At 38.8% G+C, this 20,093-nt stretch overlaps 1 protein-coding gene across 5 annotated transcripts in view; it reads right to left on the reverse strand.

Moving 5' to 3' along the window:
• Positions 1 to 3,221: 3,221 nt before the first annotated feature.
• Rp1 (retinitis pigmentosa 1 (human)) overlaps positions 3,222 to 20,093 on the reverse strand; it is a 293,594-nt gene continuing 276,722 nt past the window's right edge. For 3 of the 5 annotated variants that reach the window (XM_011238412.1, XM_017313203.1, XM_017313202.1), the window contains 3 exons: positions 7,564 to 7,622; positions 7,217 to 7,261; positions 3,222 to 3,497 (listed from right to left, as the gene is read on the reverse strand). In XM_011238412.1, coding sequence (XP_011236714.1) covers positions 3,484 to 3,497; positions 7,217 to 7,261; positions 7,564 to 7,622 — 118 coding nt within the window. In that variant the 3' untranslated portion in view covers positions 3,222 to 3,483. Of the gene's footprint in view, positions 3,498 to 7,216; positions 7,262 to 7,286; positions 7,623 to 20,093 lie in introns of those variants that run through there. The other 2 variants (XM_030252325.1, NM_001370921.1) reach the window with 2 other exon arrangements.

A 20,093-nucleotide genomic window follows, 5' to 3' on the forward strand; every position in this document is an offset into this window, starting at 1 on the left:
TTGCTGGACTTTAGGGAATCATCAAAACGCTGCTCAGAGGGTGAGAAGACATAGTCTAAGATAGGGAAAGCCAAAGTTGGAATTTCTTTACTCCTGAACATATAGTTGCTGCTAGAGTGCCACACAGAAGAGTCAGGAATGGAGGATGGAAATTGGAGGACAAGGACAGACTGTTCGGGGCCCACGGGCTGAGGGAAGTTACTAGCCTGGGACCAGAGGAAATGGGGAGCTCCAGCTTAGCTCATTGGTGATTATCCTGGCTTAGCTCATCGTTGAAGGGGTAAAGGTAGCAGTGGTTGTCTGGAAACACAGAGATGCCTTCTACCAGGAAATTTACGCTGTGGCTTTCTAGGTGACCTCTTCTGTGCTCTCCATCGTGGTTTCAATGAAAGAAATGATCCATGCTCATCTATACCATTTATTCAATGTTCATCATGGAAAATTGATCCATGCTAACTTCTCAGGGTGGACCAAAGATTAAATGTCTTTTGCAGTGAGGAATGTCTGGGAAGGGAAGGTTATTAGCTAAACCATCAAGTCCTCTACATACCTCAACAGCATGGAGAACTCTGTCCTGGAGGTACATGACCACAGGTTGTGTTTCCTTATCTGGGAAGTGTAGCGTGTGTTTCAGGCAAAGAATCTCATAGGGAGCAGGAAGGAGCCTACCGTCTCAGATAGGTGGGTACCTAGGTACCAGAGTCTCAGATTCACTGTACTTTACCAAGTTTATGGCATGGTCCATTTCCCCACCACACCCCAACAGTGATCTACTTCCACGTACTTAATGTTTCATAACCTCCGAAAATAACATTACTAGTTTGAACAAAGTGTTTCAACATGGGAGACTGCAGAGAACATTTCATATCCACAGTGTCACAACCCTACCCTGGTCACTTCAGTGTACTTAATGCAACTTCAGATCTTACATAACCTTTGAAGTGCTAACTTTGTTCAAAAATCCAAAGTTTTTTCTGAGACTCAAGGTACTGACTTAGTTGTTAGCCTCTAAGAATTGTTTAAAAATTCAAAAATCAAAACAAGTTATATGCTTTTAGTATACAATGTCACTGACTAAATGAAGAGGACAGATACCTTGAGAAAGGGCTGGAGCAAAGCAAGATGGAAAGCCAGCAAAAGTGAACAACAAGCCTATCTACTAAGCCACCATCCAGAGTTCATGGCAGCATCTTCAGAGCTTGCATTCATTTGGGAAGCTCCAACCTTACAACCTTGTTAATCATGTTACTTTTCTGCGTCAGCTCTACTCAGTGCCTTCCTTGGCACTTGGCACTTTGCAGTTAGTTCATGCTCCTAGGATCTCCAATATCCTTAGTCCACACTGAAACTTGGGCATCAAAGTAATAGCTTCATGCACAACCTACACAGAAGCTCCTTGCAGAAAATTTAATTTTGCTATAGCCTGCATCTTCATTAGCTTTTTCTAGAACACTGGTAAAAGCTCCATGATATTAAAATATTAAATTCTTCATATCTTCACAACCAGGACTGCATAGATGATACCAAGCCTTCTACAGGTTGGATTGTACAAGGAATCCTTGGACTATAACAGTAATGGCTTCTCAATGTCATCTAAACTGAGGAGAATATTTTCCTTGATGGCTGTCTAATCAGTGTTCTATTGCTGGAGGAAAAAACAAAAACAACAACAACAAAAAAAAAAAAAACGTGACAAGGGCAACTCTTATAAAAGAAAGCATTTACCTGGGGGCTTGCTTGTAGCTTCACAGGCTTAGTCCATTATCATGTCAGGGAGCATGGGAGCACACAGGCAGGTAAGGGAGCAAGTGCTTAGTGTTTTACTTATTGATCCACAGGGAGGCAGGCAGAGAAAGAGATACTGGGCCTGGTGTGGGCTTTTAAAACCCCAAAGCTTAACCCTAGTGACATGCTTCTTCCAACAAGCCCACACTTCCTAACCTTTCACAAACAGTTCTTCAACTAAAGACCAAGCATGCAAACACATGAACCTATGGGGCTATTCTCATTCAAACCACCACAGTGGTCTAATTATATATGAAGGCAAAGGTTTTGACTTCCAGAGTATTATCTTTCCAGGGATTCTCCTTTATAAATAAATTCACATTTTTTTATACCTTGGAGACAACAATGAGTAAAGCACAGGCATAAAGTCACCTTTGCTGTTTCCTAGTACAAACTATCCTATCTATCTATCACAACTACTTTCAATTTCTCTTTACCCACCTTGGCCAAGCCTGTCTTGTATGTAACTTTAAAAGTCACCAGCATCTTTCCTTACCAACATGTATATTTTACAATGTTTTGCTCTACATTTTGGTATATTTTTCATTATAAACCTGGATACATGGTGTAAACAAAAACCATGCTAAGTTCTGAGTTCTTGGCTATCTTGAAATATCCTAAACAAAGCAATTGCACCATAAATTCATCTTAATTGAAATGTTCAGGATATGGACAGAATAACCAGACTAATTGCCATAATATCCTATGAATAACTTTAGTCTAATTTATAAGAGAATCTCTATTCACTACCTTGAAATTTCATGAGGCTGGCCTTCCATTCTGACCTTTTGTGCTGCCCCCAGAATGGTGTATTATCTTCTAATTGTAGTATTATATATCTCCTTTACTCCACAGCTAAAAAGTTTGCTATAGTTCCCTCAAACCAGTTCTGAAATCTTATCAATAAAATGGTCAGGCTTATCACCTTGATGACCATTCTCCTTGCTATCAATTTTTGAGTTAGCTACTGTCCTAGTTTTCTTTACTACTTCTGTGATAAACACAATGGGTATATGTGACTTGGGAAGGAAAGAATTTATTTCAGCTCATAACTTCAAGGTCATAATCTGTCACTAAAGGAAATGAGTGTGGCGGGAACTCAAGACAGGGACTTGCAGCAGCCACTGTGGAAGAACATTGCTTACTGGCTCTTTATCAGGCTCTAGTTCATCTATCTTCCTTATGCAGTCTAAGTTCAGTCTCCTGTGGTTTGTACTGTGGTGGACTGGAACCTCTACACCAATTAGTAATCAAGAAATGCCCCTACAGACATGTCCTCAGTCCAATCTGATGGAGGCAGTCCTTCCATCGATTTTGCCTCTTCCCAGGTTTCCCTCTTCCCTCTTCAGTTTGTGTTAAGTTGACAAGCTGAAGCTTACTATAACAATTATTTTCTGTCTCTCTAACAAAACCACCTCACAAAGTAACTTAAAAGAGGATGGATTTATTTTGACCCAGAACTTGAGATAGTACAGTTCACCGCGGTGAAAAAGGCATAGGAGACTTCACAGCAGCAGGAGGATATAGTTGAGATTTCTTGTAAATCAGTTGACCAGGAAGTAGTAAGTTTGGACCAGGGACAGGGCTGGGTTTTAACACACAGTGCCTGACTCCTTGTAAGCCACTTCCTTCAGCTGGGACCATATCACCTATAGGTTCCACAACTCCAAAATGCACTTTCAGCTAGAAGCCAAGTCTTCAAACAAATGAGCCTGCAGAAGATGTTTCACATTCAAATCATAGTAATCATTGACAAAATGCTTTCAACATTACAGCCATAATTATGGTTTCCTGTTTAGAACTATTACTCTTCATTATTCATATATGCTCTCTCTCTCTAAGTATTAGAAGTAATGTACACATTTTCTATTTTGAATTGCCAGATCAAGCCTTATTATTTAAAAATTTGTAATTTGTCACACACATATTAAATCTCATCAAAGTTTAAAAAAAAAGGTTCCCAGAACGTTGAAAAGATTCCCAGAACATTGATGAAATTTAGCCCAAAGTATATACATGCAAAATATTTTCTTATAAAATCATAAAAAAATAACCTGAAGTACAATATTTAATATTAGTAAATTCAAATGTTAGTCTTAATTAAGACTTTGTCTTTCAGTGGAAACTTCAATGAATATAATCTTAAGGAATTTACTAATATCACAACTAACCTTGCTTAGTTGCAAGGTCTTTAAGATATAGAGATTGATTAACCTATTATACATATTAATAATTGGAATTTATCCATCCCATCATGATGCACATTAAAATATAAGTATATAATTAACATGATTTCAGGTTGATATGAAGAGGATCTGATAGAAAAAGCTAATCAAAAAGGACTTACATAGAAAATTTTAAGCCACTATAAAAGCACAATTAATAAAAATAATCACTTCAGAGTGGGTAGGATGGCAGAATAGAAGCTTCTTAGACATATTCTGTAAATGAGACTAGTCAGGGTAATGAAAGCCAGCCGTTTTCAAAGAGATTATTAGAGAGAAAGCATAGAAAAACACAAAAGAGGTGACAAGATAGTTAACTAGAAATAAAAATTTAATATAAGGAAGTAGCAAATAGTCCCCAGGTCCAGATTAAAGTCTCCATGGGGGTTTAAGAGAATGAAGGAAGACAGGATCCCTGACACCAAACTGGCATTACTGACAAGATAACCCCACAAGTATCACAAGAGTATCACCAACCTTACTGAGTAGGGAAATTTGGTATAATTTCCCTCAACATGGCATCAGGATTTTAAATAAACTATATCACTACTGATATACTGGAGTGCTGAATCTGGAGTTAGAAAACCTAGGAAAGAGATCAGGAGTCATCACCAATAGAATACAAGAGAAAGAAAAGAGAATCTCAGGTGCAGAAGATACCACAGAAAACATTGACACAACAATCAAAGAAAATGCAAAATTCAAAAAGAATCTAACCCAAAACAACCCAGAAATCCAAGACACAATGAGAAGAACAAACCTAAGGATAATAAGTATAAAAGAGAGTGCAGATTCCCAAATTAAAGGGCCAGTAAATATCTTCAACAAAAGTATATAAGAAAACTTCCCTGACCTAAAGAACGAGATTCCCATGAACATATAAGAAGCCTACAGAACTCCAAGCAGATTGGACCAGAAAAGAAATTCTTTCCAACACATAATAGCCAAAACATTGAATGCACAAAACAAAGAAAGAATATTAAAAGCAGTTAAGGGAAAAGGTCAAGTAACATATAAAGGCAGAACTATCAGAATTACACCACACTTCTCACCAGAGAATATGAAAGCTAGAAAATCCTGAACAGATGTCATACAGATCCTAAGAGAACACAAATGCCAGCCTAGGCTACTAAACCAAGCAAAACTCTCAATTACCATAGATGGAGAAACCAAGATATTCCATGAGAAAACAAATTTACACAGTATCTCTCCACAAATCCAGGCCCACAAAGGATAATAGATGAAAAATTCTAACACAAGGAGGGAAATTACACCCTAGAAAAAAGCAAGAAAGCAATCTTTCAGAAAACCCAAAAGAAGATAGCAAGACAAGCATAATTCTACCTCCAACAATAAAGATAACAGGAAGCAGCAGTCACTATTACTTCATATCTCCTAACATCAATGACTCAATTCCCCAATAGAAAGACATAAACTAAAAGACTGGAGACTCCAGAGAACCAAATATGAAGTTCAAGAATAAGAAAGACCAAAGAGTGGATGCTTCAGTCCTACTTAGAAGGGGGAACAACATAATCAAGGTAAGTAGAGGGTAGGGGGGACTTGGGAGGAAGAAAGGAGGGAAAAGGGAAAAGAGGGAAAGAATGAGGTATGGGAGGAGATATACAGAGGGTCAGGAAATAGAACAGAGATGTGTAGCAAAGGGGATGAAGAACTAGGAGCAACAACTAGAAAGTCACAGATGCCAGGAAAGAAAGAGCCTCTCAGGACTCCACGGGGATGATATTAGCTGAAATACCCCACATAGGGGAGGGACACCTGTCGAGATCATATCCAGAGGTTAGACATGGTTCACCAGATGAAGGATGTGGCCACCCACCCATCTCCAAAATTTTAACTCAGAATTGCTCCAGTCTAAAGGAAATACAGGGACAAACAGTGGGACAGAGACTGAAGGAAAGGCCATCCAGAGACTGCCCCACCTGGGGATCCATCCCACATTCAGACACCAAACCCAGACACTATTGCTGATGCCAAGAAATGCTTGCTGACAGGAGCCTGATACAGCTGTCTCCTGAGAGGCTCTGCCAGATCCTGACCAATACAGATGAGGATGTTCACAGTCACTCATTGTAATGAGCACAGGGACCCCAATAGAGAAGTTAGGTAAAGAACTGAAGGAGTTGAAGGGGTCTTGTCTGGCATCAACGGGAGGGGTGCCCTTGGTCCTGTGAAGGCTTGATGCCACAGGGTAGAGGAATACTAGGGTGGTGAGGAGAGAGTGGGTAGGTAGGTGGGGGAGCACCCTCATAGAAGCAAGTTAGGAAGGGATGGATAGGAATGGGAATTTGCAGCATAGAAATGGGAAAGGCAATAGCATTTGAAATGTAAGCAAATAAAATATCTGATTAAAAAAATAAGAAACGATCATATCATTTAATGAAAGGGAGAGATTCAGAAAGACAAATACTGTTTGTTTTCTCTCATATAAGAATCTACATTAAAGCCGGGCATGGTGGCACACACCTTTAATCCCAGCACTCAGGAGGCAGAGGCAGGCAGATTTCTGAGTTCAAGGTCAGCCTGGTCTACAAAGTGAGTTCCAGGACAGCCAGGGCTATACAGAGAAACCCTGTCTCGAAAAACAAAACAAAAAAAAACAACAAACAAAAAAGGAAGGAAGGAAGGGAGAGAGAGAGAGAGAGAGAGAGAGAGAGAGAGAGAGAGAGAGAGAGAGAGAGAGGCAGGAAGAAAGAAAGAAAGAAAGAAAGAAAGAAAGAAAGAAAGAAAGAAAGAAAGAAAGAAAGAAAGAAAGAAAGAAAGAGAGAGAATCCACATTTAAAACCAACAGACATGAGTGTAGAAAGGGAGTGACTTGGGGAAGGTAAGCCAGAAAAAATGATATGGAGACAAAAGAAAGTAAGGGATGAATATAATCAGGAATGTCGTGATGAAAGCAACTATCTTGTATAAATAACACATACTAATAGTATTTAGACAAGAGAAAACATAAAAAGCCTTTTGAAAGTAATTGCTTCTCATGTCTATTTGTTAATGATAGGAGGAACAGAAGTTGTTCTTGGCAGCTTTTTAGAAGTATTTCAATTTTCATGTTTTTTTTTCTTGAACATGCCTACAACACTTTTAAACTTAATAGTAATGTGCCACATAAAATGTGCAAAGCAGGAAATCTGGAAATATTAAGAAATTACTCTAGAGGATTAGAAGATGACAAATCCATTTACCATTTGCTTCCTCTTGAATTTTAGGTGGATGATTTATTTGCATTTCTGTAAAAATAAAAGTGAAGTGAAGTTACTATCAGCTCTGTTTAGTGGCATTATAAATGAGAACAAGGAGTGTGAATTTAATTCCTTAACAGTGATAAATCCATCAGTTGATTCCTTATGCTGAGTAGGGTATACAACATTACCAAGACACACTTCCAAATATTTGTATATTCTCTGTAATGTCCATGTCACATTAGCAATGGGGACATTCTGGGATATCACAGGAGGTTATCTTCCATGATGCTTGGTTGTAACAAAATCATCTTGCACTTTCTTCCACTGAGAGTTGCCTTAATCCTCACCTTGACAATAAAGTTCAATTTCTGAATGCATTAAGCCTTCGGACATGAAGGGAATCCACCTGAAGAAAATGGAAAACAGGAGAAGAAAATAAGAAAATTCACTTTCTTGTGTTTTTTTCCCCAAATTTTAGCCATTGCCCACTTTCCATTCTCCCCTCCTAGTGCTCTTCATCCCACTCCTCCTTTCTCTTGCCTCTGAGAGGGTGGGCCCCCACAACAGACCTCCCCACTTCCCTGGGTCCTCAAGTCAATCTAAGATTAGGTGCATCTTCTCCCACTGAGGTCAGACCAAGCAGATATATATGTGCTATATATGTGCTTGTGGGAGGGGAGGCTCAGTACAGCCTGTAAATGCTGCCTAGTTGGTGGCTCAGTCTCTGGAAACTCCCTGGGATCCAGTTAGTTGAGACTGCTGCTCTTCCTATCAAGTCACCCTCCCCTTCAGCTTCTTCAAAACTTCCCCCAATTCAACCATAGGGGTCCCTGACTTCAGTCCAATGGTTGTGTGTAAGTATCTGCATATATCTCAGTTAGCTGCTGGTAAAGGCTCTCAAAGGACAGCCATTATAGATTCCTGTCTTCAGTCTCTTCTCCATTTTGTCTCTGCAGTTCCTTTAGACAGAAACAGTACGGCTAATGTATCTTGCCTGTTTGGTGGCTCAGTGTCTGAGAGATCTTGGGGATCCAGGTTAGTTGAGACTGCTGGTCTTTCTTGTTTTTTATAATCAGTTTAATTTGCTTCTTTTCTGTACACTGAAAGATAACTATACAAACAAACGCACATGCATGTGTGTGTGTGTGTGTGTGTGTGTGTGTGTGTGTGTGTGTGTTTGTGTGTATAATTACCAAGAGTAACCCAGCATATTATATCCTCATTTTTAGGTTTCTAACCAGGAGCAAATGACTGAAGTGTTCATTAACATATCAAAGAAGACCCTGGCCACCAGGTTCTCCCAGCATCCCTCAGTCTGTACTTGTTCCAGGGGCCTCCTGGTTGTCATACCCCTCTCCCTCCCCTAAACACTCTATCCCAGGTATCAGGTTGGGATTCTTTCCCCACAGCTCCTCTGGCCCTTATATAACAGCCATTTTGGCAATGCCAGTCTCTTGGCCAGTCTTTTGACCAATCTTTTGGTCCAGGCCACCCCTCTTGGTTGGTAAATCCTCTTCCCCCTTCCCTTCCTCCTTTCTTCACATGGCCTGACTAAAGGCCATGTTCACTCTAGACTCTCTCAGATGTCTGTCTGTCTTTGCCTAGTCTTTTCTTTTTAGCTACAATAAACCTATTCCTTCACCATTCCTAGGAGCAGTCATGTTTTTCCTTTTTTATTTATTCTTTTCATTCAGTCTTCATTGTGTTTATGTTGTAGCTGTAGCTCATAGAATAAAATGTCCCTGATCTGGGCATCTCAGCTTCAATCCCAAGCTCTGAGTGAACCCCACAGGAGCTGCAGCAAGTTGTGCTGGGCCAAACTAGAACCCTAAGAAGTATAACCCACTCACTGCCTGAGGAAACTTTTCACAGAAAAATGAAATGTCACCATTTTAATTTTTCCTCTGTGGAAGTATGTCTTGTCACATGCCTTGATGTAAAATTTTTCCCTTGATGATTAAATTATATTAGCTTAAAACACATTGAAACTATAACCACGTTGGAGAATGTGCATAAAGTAATAGTGCATGCTAGCAGATTCTCCAAACTAACCAGACTTCTGTGTCACAAGCTTTCTGCTGCAGAACAATGTCAAAACCAGTTTGACCTGAACCAGCAGGTCATTTTTCAGTGTCAGCATCCTAATGGAGAGGACCAAGATATCAGAAATAAGGAATGTAGGACTCAGGAAGTCTTTCAAAAGCTCTGTCTTATGTCAAGCTAGGTTATTACGAATCACAGAATCTGCTGTAGAGATGGCTCAGTGGTTAAGAGCACTGGCTGCTCTTCTGTACATCTTGAGTTTAATTCCCAGCAACCTTATAGTGGCCCACAACTATCTGCAATGGGATCTGATGCGTTCTTCTAGCACTTAGGTGTACATGTATATAGAGTACTCAGATGCATAAAATAAATAAATATTTTTTAAAATCACAGAATCTTATATATACTTTTGCAGGGAAAAATGGAACACAGTAAGCAGGAAACTATCATATAATAACATTGGGATCAGGCCAGCCAAAGCTAATCAAACAATGTTGCACAAAGCGAATGTAGGATACCTCATGTGACACAGACAGAGCACATAATCATAACCCTTTAGGGAGAAAAAGTTGATTTTCAGTATCTAAATCTGCAGCTCCCCACCCCAAAGCCCTAACCCTGGCCATTACTGGCTCAGCCAAATATTCTTGATTTTAGACTAAGAAGTGGATTTCTCCAAACACCAGGATCTCAGGAAAGCCTTGGGTCAGCCTGGATCCCAACACTAGACTCAGAAAATCAACTTTTTCTTTACTGATTTTTGCATTTTTGGGACTTAGTTTTGCTGACTAAATGATCTGCCTCATTTATAGAACTGTTGTCAACCTGAAATGAAAAAGCCATGGGAAGGATTTCATGTGCTCTTAAGTAGAAATGCCATGGTTATATTCCCCACCCCCACCCCCAAACCACAGTTACTGCTACTCTGTTTTCAAATGAATATCCATTTTTTCCCATCTATCTATCTGTCAACTCAGTAAAGGCCTCGAAAGTTTGATAAATACTGAGGTTATAAAAGCAACCAAAATGTGGATTCTGACCCAGAGCTCCCACTATCAGAGAAATATAAAAATAATATGCATGACAAATAATGGTAAATGTGATAGGAAATACATCAGCACTATCTAGTCTCCTTTTCTCTCTTTACTGTAAAGTAAAGAATATAACCAACCCTGAATAGCAGAGATGAAAGGTACACAAAAATGAGCCAAAATATTTCAACAAAGAATCAACACTGAACTGAAGAGTGAATAATAAGCAGTTTCCTTATAGGCACTGGAGAGGGCAGGAATGGCCACAGAGTAAGATACCAACAGTTACAAAGAGCATGTGATGGGCTGGCTTCATGAGTTTGTGAGTGAGACTGGTACACAGGATGATAGAAGCTGCAGGGTACTTGTGTGGGGATCTGAGACACTCAAGAGCCAGAGCTACAGGGCCAATTCACTACACTAGCATTGAAATATCCAGATGATGGCCAGACGTGTACTGTAAGACGAATTGTGAGTGTGCACAGTCCTAGTCAGCTGTCAGGATCACTTATCTCTCCATTTAATAAAGCTAAAAGAGATTTCATTTTCTGATTGCTGCAACTCACATTGTGCATAGTCTTTCTCTGCTGTAGTCTAATAACACATTTGGCATATGTTATATTTTTGTTTTCCTGAAATTATGCAACCTTGATTAATAAAATGGGCTTTAATTACTGTGCCTCCATTTTCCAGAAAGAGTGTCTCCATAATAAATTTGAACTATTAGGTGTAGCAAGCCCATTACGCTTCCATTACTCAGGAGAGAGAGATAAGAGAATTGTGAGTTTGAAGCCTGAGCTGCATAATGAATTCCTGCTTCAAACAAAACAAAAGAAACAAACAAACAAACAAACAAACAAAAAACATTTATACATAAAATAGGGCTAGGGAAGGGACCTATTTTGCAGACTATTTATACAAACCCATAAACTGAACATGTGGTGAAAGTTATAATACCATCATTCAATTCAGCAGATAAAGGAAAATCTTCAGATAAACAGTACGTACAAAGCCAGGACCACATGAGACTTTCTTTCTTAAATCTTTCTCTTCTCTCTCTCTCTCTCTCTCTCTCTCTCTCTCTCTCTCTCTCCCTCCCTCCCCCTCCCTCCCTCCCTCCCTCTCTCTCTCTCTCTCTCTCTCTCTCTCTCTCTCTCTCTCTCTCTCTCTCTCTCTCCCTCTGTGTGTGTCTGTGTGTCTTTGTGTGTGTGTCTGTCTCTCTCTCTCTCACACACACACAAACACATACACATACACACAAGGGGGAAAGGGAAGATAGGGTAGGACTTGGATCTCTCTAAACCTCAGTTTCCTCATCAGTAAGGAAAATAATCTACCTATAAAATGTAAAATGGAGTTAAGCATGTATTAATTCATCACAATCACACAAAGTGATGAATGATAAGAAGTGTTAATCATTACTCTTGAGTCTCACTGCCAAGGACAGTGCTCCATTCTTAGTTGACATTATAGCAAATATACTCAGGGCGAAACACATCCTTTCTCAAGACAGGCTATGAAGAGGAAGACCTTGTGTTTTGATGTTGGCAGGACAATGAGACATCTGGCTTAGTCAATCAAGTAGTCTTTCTTACGAGCTTGGCCTAATAGATCCAGAAAGAGTGATCATAATCACTCACAGAGAAGCTCCACAGTATTGCTGAGGCTGGTTGAAAATAAGAGACCAAAATGCAGCTGTGACACAACTGTATGGGAACAGGAAACCTTACAGTAGAAGAAAAACTGGAAGAAGAATGTTAAGTGGACTCTACAATCAATCTCTCTCAGTTTTACCTTACCACCAATCCTTCCCTCCAGAGTCTGCTCGTGAAGACAGCCAAGCAGATTGTAGTTCCCTAAATGATCTGTCTGTAATACACACCTCTCTTTTTCATATGTGTGTGTCTGCATGCAACCAAGGGTCTCTATTCTTTCTATGTGTGCTTCTGAAGGTCTATCTAGGCATGTAGCTAAGCCCCTCAGTGCATACTTTGGATAATACATAAAACAATTAAAAGCACAAAGTTAACTAACTAGCACTTGGAGGTAAAGCTTATGACACAGATTTCTGTATTAGGTAAAGAAGGTTCCCCAAAGGATCAAACAGGAGTGCTGGAGAACTGGGCTTTGTGGAAAAGATAGAAAGGGAGTAGAGTACAGTTGATCTGCCCAAGTTTGCTTACCCAGGTTACTGCACATAGCATCTATGGACTAGCAAGCGAATATATATCACCCCTCCCCCAATTACTATTGAGTACTTTTACACTGGCTTCAACAAAAATAGAAAACTAAAGTTTCTCTATCTTCATGATGAAAATAGAAAGCACTTGGTTGGTATTACCCTAAAACACATGAGCTGTTATTGCTTCATTCTTCAGCTCCTTCTTCCCTCCACCACTTTAACCATCCTTCTCTACTCACCTACTCAGTAATTGTCCTCTCTCCGGCTCCTGGAGCCTGCAAGGTCTCCAAGGTGGCAATCACCTGGGCCTCTCTCTGGTTTCTGAACCTTGCTATACCCTCTGGAGTGCCCACCATATAGACATCTGCCTTCTATGTCCACCAGAGCCCCACTGCACAGGCAACTCTCTACATACTAAGTCTGTAACTTCTTTATGCACTCCTGGCCTCTATCATAATGGATCTCTCCCTTGGGTGGGGTTCCTGCTTGTTCGTCCTTGTTCCTCATGGCTACACTTTTCTATGTCCCTCAGCTCCGTCCTGGAGCCTATTGGAACCCTCCCTATAGTGAGGTTTGTTCAGAACCCTTCCTCCTTTTCTCATCAGACTCGATTCCTACGTCTACCTCAAAAATTATATTAAAGACTTGCTGCCTTACTGTAAACAGCTTGGCCTCAGTGGCCAAAGATGGCACATTAAATTCCTGTTCTAAATTCCTGTAGATTTAAAGAACTTCTACTACTGCATAAGCACATGATCCCAAAGTCTGTTATCTCTAGGATTTTACAATTTCCCATTCTTAAATCTTTTATCTCTTTCACTTCTCAGTGCTCTGTTCTCAATAAATCTTTTAATACTATTGTGTAAACACTTTTTTTTTTCCACGTGGGAGAGATTTATTGTGCTTATAGGGGGGCAGCGAAGCGGATAGAAGGGCAGAGAAGAGGAAAAAGAGAGAAAGAGAGGTGAGAGAAAGAGAAGAGCGTGTAAAAACTTTTTATCTCAGTATTCATAAGTTCATTGGGTATCATTAAAAAATTGTAAACTCTATAACAAAAAGCTTAAAACTTGTAACAAAAAGTTGAATCTTAAATTGTCATATGTGACTCATCTCTTCTTTAGAAAAATAGATTTACTTATTGTATATGTAACTTGGATTCAACTCTTGTTTAAAAATAGATCCACTAGGAAAATAAATATTTTAAATAGCAACCATGTGACTTGCCTCCATTTTGGTTGATAACTTCATCAAGATGGACACAACCGTGTGGCTGGTAGCCATCTTTTCTAAATTTAAGGGGTATATGCCATAAAATTTCACCACCATGCTGGTTAAGATAACAGTGTGATTTAAAGCAACTAAAGCACCGATTATAAAACGTCTTAGTCCTGCTGAGACCTCTTCTTATGATCATATGCCCTTTTAGTTTAAGGAGACAATAACAAGTCTCCAAATACTCAGATTAGGATCCATTAAATATAATCAAGATTTATAAATTCTTAAGATTATAAAGGCCAAGTCAATTTAACAGAAATTGACTTAAAGATTTATGTCTAACCACTTATGTCCTTGCCAACAATGTTCAATGCCAGAATAAATTTCTAAGACTTACTCAGATTACCAAAAATTGTCTTAAAGATATATGTCTAAAGTTTTAGTTTGATGCTAAAAGATCTTCAACTCAAAAATTTTAAGGCCCAAACTTAATAAGGATAAAGCTGTAAAATCTTAACATTATGAAAGTTAGTAACTTGTAAACTGTTAAAGATAATTAAAACAGGCAATTTAATGCTTATAAATTGTCAATTTTATTTCTTCATATTTCAAGTTTCTTTTATTTAAATTTTATCAGATATTTTCTTTATTTACATTTCAAATGTTATCTACTTTCCTGGTTTCCACTCTGAAAACCCCCTACCCCATCCCCGCCCCCTGATCATCAACCCACATACTCCTGCTTTCCTGTCCTGGCATTCCCCTACATTGGGCATAGAGCCTTCTTAGGACCAAGGACCTCTCCTCCCACTGATGTCTAAATAAGACTATCCTCTGCTCCATATGCAGCTGGAGCCATGGATCCCTCCATGTGTACTCTTTGGTTGGTGGTTTAGTCCCTGAGAGCTCTTGGGGAGGGGGTACTGCTTGGTTCATATTGTTGTTATTCCTCCTATGGGGATGCAAGCTCCTTCAGTTCCTTTGGTCCTTTCTGTGGGTCCTCCATTGAAGATCTTGTGCTCAGTCCAATGGCTTCCTGGGAACATCCACCTCTGTATTTGTCAAGCACTGGAAGAACCTCTCAGGAGAACAACTGTCAACAAGCACTTGTTGGTATCCACAATAGTGTTTGGGTTTGACTGTATATGGGAATAATCCTCAGGTGGGGAAGTCTCTAGATAATCTTTCCTTCAGTCTCTGCGCCACACTTTATCTCTGTATCTCCTCCCATGGGTATTTTGTTCTTCTTTCTAAGAAGGACCAAAGTATCCATACTTTGGTCTTCCTTCTTCATGAGCTTCATTTAGCCTATGATCTGTATCTTGGATATTCTAAGCTTCTCTGCTAATATCTACTTATCAGTGAGTGCATACCATGCATGTTCTTTTGTGATTCGGTTACGTCACTCAGGATGATATTTTCTAGTTCCATCCATTTGCCTAAGAATTTGATAAATTCATAGTTTTTAGTAGCTGAGTAGTACTCCATTGTGTAAATGCACCACATTTCCTGTATCCATTCTTCTGTTGAGGGACATCTGGGTTCTTTCCAGCTTCTGACTATTATAAATAAGGTTGCTATGAATACAGTGGAGCATGTGTCCTTATTACATGTTGGAGCATCTTCTGGGTATATGCCCAGGAGTGGTATAACTGGGTCCTCTGGTAGTACTATGTTCACTTTTTTGAGGAACCACCAAACAGATTTCCAGAGTGGTTGCACCAGCATGCAATCCCACCAGCAGTGGAGGAGTGTCACTCTTTCTCCACATCCTCGTGAGCATCTGCTGTCACCTGAGTTTTGATCTTAGCCATTCTTACTGGTGTGAGGTGAAATTTTAGGGTTGTTTTGATTTGCATTTCTATGATGGCTAAGGATGTTGAACATTTCTTTAGGTGCTTCTCAGCCACTCAGTATTCCTCAGTTGAGAATTTTTTGTTTAGCTCTGTACTCCACTTTTAATAGGGTTATCTGCTTCTCTGGAATCTATCTTCTTGAGTTCTTTGTATATACCGGATATTAGATTAGCTTTCTATTAGATGTAGCGTTGGTAAAAATCTTTTCCCAATTTGTTGGTTGCCATTTTGTCCTATTAACAGTGTCCTTTGCCTTACAGAAGCTTTGTAATTGTATGAGGTCCCATTTGTCAATTCTTGATCTTAGAGCATAAGCTATTGGTGTTCTGTTCAGGAAAGTTTCCCCAGTGCCTACGTTCTCAAGGACCTTCAATACTTTCTTTTCTATTAGTTACAGTGTATCTGATTTTATGTGGAGGCCCTTGATCAACCTGGACCTGAGCTTTGTACAAGGAGAAGAGAATGGTTCTATTTGCAATCTTCTTGTATGTTAACTGACAGTTAAACCAGCACCATTTGTTGAAAATGCTGTATTTTTTCCACTGGATAGGTTTAACTCCTTTGCCAAAGATCAAGTGACCGTAGGTGTATGGATTCATTTCTGGGTCTTCAATTCTATTCCATTGATCTACCTGCCTGTCACTATTGCTCTGTAGTACACCTTGAGGTCTGGAATGCAGATTCCCCCAGAAGTTCTTTTATTTTTGAGAATAGTTTTCACTATCATGAGTTATTTTTGTTTTTTGTTTGTTTTGTTTTGCTTTTTGTTTTGTTTTGTTTTGTTTATTCCAGGTGAATTTGAGAATTGCTTTTTCTAACTCTACGAAGAATTGATTTCGAATTTGGATTGAATCTGTAGTTTGTTTTTGGCAAGATGGCCATTTTTACTATATTAATCCTGCCAATCCATGAGTATGGGAGATCTTTCCAACTTCTGAGGTCTTCTTCTACTTCTTTCTTCAGAGACTTGAAGTTCTTGTTATGCAGATCTTTCACTTGTTTGGTTAGAGTCACACCAAGCTATAATATATTGTTTGTGACTATGTGAAGGGTTTTATTTCCATAATTTCTTTCTCAGTCTGTTTATCCTTTGAGTATACGAAGGCTACTGATTTATTTGAGTTAAATTTATATTGGGCCACTTAGGTGAAGTTGTTTATCAGCTATAAGAATACTCTATTAGAATTCCATCATATCATCTACAAAAAGTGATTGTTAGAATTCTCCCTTTCCAAGTTGTGTCCTTTTTACCTCTTTTTGTTGTCTAGTTGTTCTAGCCAGGACTTCAAGTACTATATTGAATAAATAGGGAGAGAGAGGGAAAGCTTGTCTCATCCCTGATTTTACTGAGATTGCAAGTTTCTCTCCATTTATTTTGATGTTGGCTACTGGTTTGCTGTATATTGCTTTTACCATGTTTAGGTATGGGCCTTGAATTCCTGATCTTTCCAAAACTTTTAATATGAAGGGATGTTGACTTTTGTGAAATGATTCTTCATCATCTAATGAAATGACCATGTGGTTTTTTTTTCCTTTGAGTTTGTTTATATAGTGGACTACATTGATGAATTTCTGTATATTGAACTATCCCTGCATCCCTGGAATGAAGCCTACTTGATTATGGTTAATGATCACTTTGATGTGTTCTTGGATTGGGTTGGCAAGAATTTTATTGAGCATTTTGCATTGATATTCAAAAGGGAAATTGATCTGAAATTCCCTTTCTTTCTTTAGTCTTTGTGGGGTTTGGTATCAGCATAATTGTTGCTTCATACAATGAATTGGGTAGTTTTGTTTCTGTATCTATTTTGTAGACTAGTTTGAAGAGTATTGGTATTAAGTCTGCTTTGAAGGTCTGATAGAATACTACACTAAAAGCATCTGATCCTGGGTTTGTTTGTTTGTTTGTTTGTTTGTTTGTTCATTTTGGGTTTTTTGTTGTTGTTGGGAGACTTTTCATGACTGCTTCTATTTCTTTAGGGGTTATGGGACTGTTTAGATCATTTATCTGATTCTGATTTAACTTTGGCATTTGGTATCTTTCTAGAAAACTGTCCATTTCATCAAGATTTTCCAGTTGATTGACTATAGGCTTTAATAGTAGGATCTGATGATTTTTTGAATTTCCAAACTTTCAGATATTATGTCTTCCTTTTCATTTCTGATATTCTTAATTTGGATACTGCCTCTGTGTCCTCTGGTTAGTCTGGCTAACTGTTTAACTATCTTGTTGATTTTCACAAAGAACCAGCTCCTGGTTTGGTTGATTGTTTGTATAGTTATTTTTGTTTCTACTTGGTTGATTTTAGCCCTGAGTTTGATTATTTCCTGCTGTCTACTCTTCTTGGGTGTATTTGCTTCTTTTCAATCTAGAGCTTTCAGGTGTGCAGTTAAACTGCTAGTGTATGTTCTCTCCAGCTTCTTTTTTGAAGAACTCAGAGATATGAGTTTTCCTTTTAGCACTGCTTTCACTGTATCCCATAAGTTTGGGTTTTTGGACCTTCATTTTCATTAAATTTTAAAAGTCTTTAATTTCTTTCTTTATTTCTTCCTTGATCAAGTTATCATTGAGTAGAACACTGTTCAGCTTCCAAGTGTATGTGGGCTTTCTGTTGTTTTTGTTGCTATTGAAGACCAGCCTTAATCTGTAGTGATCTGATTAAAGGCATGCAATTATTTCAATCTTCTTATATTTGTTGAGGTCTGTTTTGTGAATGATTGTACAGTCATTTTTTTGGAGATGGTACCATGAGGTGCTGAGAAGAAGGTATATTCTTTTGATTTAGGATGAAATGTTCTACAGATATCTGTTAAATCCATTTGGTCCATAACTTCTGTTAGCTTCACTGTGTCTCTGTTTAGGTTGTGTTTCCCTGATCTGTCCACTGATGAGAAGGGGGTGTTGATGTCCCCCACAACTATTGTGTGAGGCACAATATGTGCTTTTAGCTTTAGTAAAGTTTCTTTTATGAATGTAGGTGCCCTTGAATTTGGAGGACATATGTTCAGAATTGAGTGTTCTTCTTGGTAAATTTTTCCTTTGATGAGTATGAAGTGTCCTTCCTTGACTTTTTTGTTGACTTTTGGTTGTAAGTCATCTTTATACAATATTAGAATGACTACTCCAGCTTCTTTCTTGGGACTGTTTCCTTGGAAATTGTTTTCTAGGCCTTTACTCTGAGGTAGTGTTTGTCTTTGAAACTGAGGAGCATTTCCAGTATGCAGCAAAATGCTGTGTCCTGTTTATGTATCCAGTCTGTTAGTCTATGTCCTTTTATTAGGGAATTGAGTCCATTGATGTTAAGAGATATTAAGGAATAGGATTGATTCTTCCTATTATTTTTTATGTTATTTTTATGTTTGTGTGATTATCTTCTTTTTGGATTTGTTGAAAGATTACTTTCTTGCTTTTTCTAGAGTGTATTTTCCCTCTTTGTTTTAGAGTTTTCCATCTATTATCCTTTTTAGGGCTGGATTTTTGGAGAAATATTGTATAAATTTTTTTTTGTCATGGAATATCTTAGTTTCTCCATCTATGGTAATTAAGAGTTTTGCTGGGTATAGTACATAGTAGTCTGGGCTGCCGTTTGAGTTCTCTTAGGGTCTGTAAGAAATTTGCCCAAGATCTTCTAGCTTTCATAGTCTCTGGTGAGAAGTGTGGTATAATTCTGATAGGTCTGCCTTTATATGTTACTTGACCATTTTCCCTTACTGCTTTTAGTAGTCTTTCTTTGTTTAGTGCATTTGGTGTTTTGATTACTATATGATGGGAGGAATTTCTTTTCTGGGCCAATCTATTTGGAGTTCTGTAGGCTTCTTGTATGTTCATGGACATCTTTTTCTTCCAATTGGGGAAATTTTCTTCTATAATTTTGTTGAATATATTTACTGGCCCTTTAATTTGGGAATCTTTACTCTCTTTTATACCTATTATCCTTAGGTTTGGTTCTCATTGTGTCCTGTATTTCCTGGATATTTTGGATTAGGAGCTTTTTTGCATTTTGTATTTTTCTTGGCTGTTGTGTCAATGTTTTCTATGGCATCTTCTGCACCTGAGATTCTCTTTTCTACCTCTGGTATTCTGTTGATTATTCTTGCATCTCTGACTCCTGATCTCTTTCCTAGCTTTTCTCTCTCCAGTGTTGTGTCCCTTTCTGATTTCTTTATTGTTTCTATTTCCATTTTTGTTATTAAACGCGTTCTCACGCCCGGCCAGGAAGAACACAGCAAACCAGAATCTTCTGCGGCAAAACTTTATTGCTTACATCTTCAGGAGCAAGAGTGTAAGAAGCAAGAGAGCGAGAAAACGAAACCCCGTCCCTATTAAGGAGAATTATCCTTCGCCTAGGACGTGTCACTCCCTGATTGGCTGCAGCCCATCGGCCGAGTTGACGTCACGGGGAAGGCAGAGCACATGGAGTGGAGAACCACCCTCGGCACATGCGCAGATTATTTGTTTACCACTTAGAACACAGCTGTCAGCGCCATCTTGTAACGGCGAATGTGGGCGCGGCTCCCAACACATTTTTATATCCTGGATGGTTTTGCTC

The sequence above is a fragment of the Mus musculus genome, chromosome 1, assembly GCF_000001635.26.
Source record: "Mus musculus strain C57BL/6J chromosome 1, GRCm38.p6 C57BL/6J".
Taxonomy (NCBI): domain Eukaryota; kingdom Metazoa; phylum Chordata; class Mammalia; order Rodentia; family Muridae; genus Mus; species Mus musculus.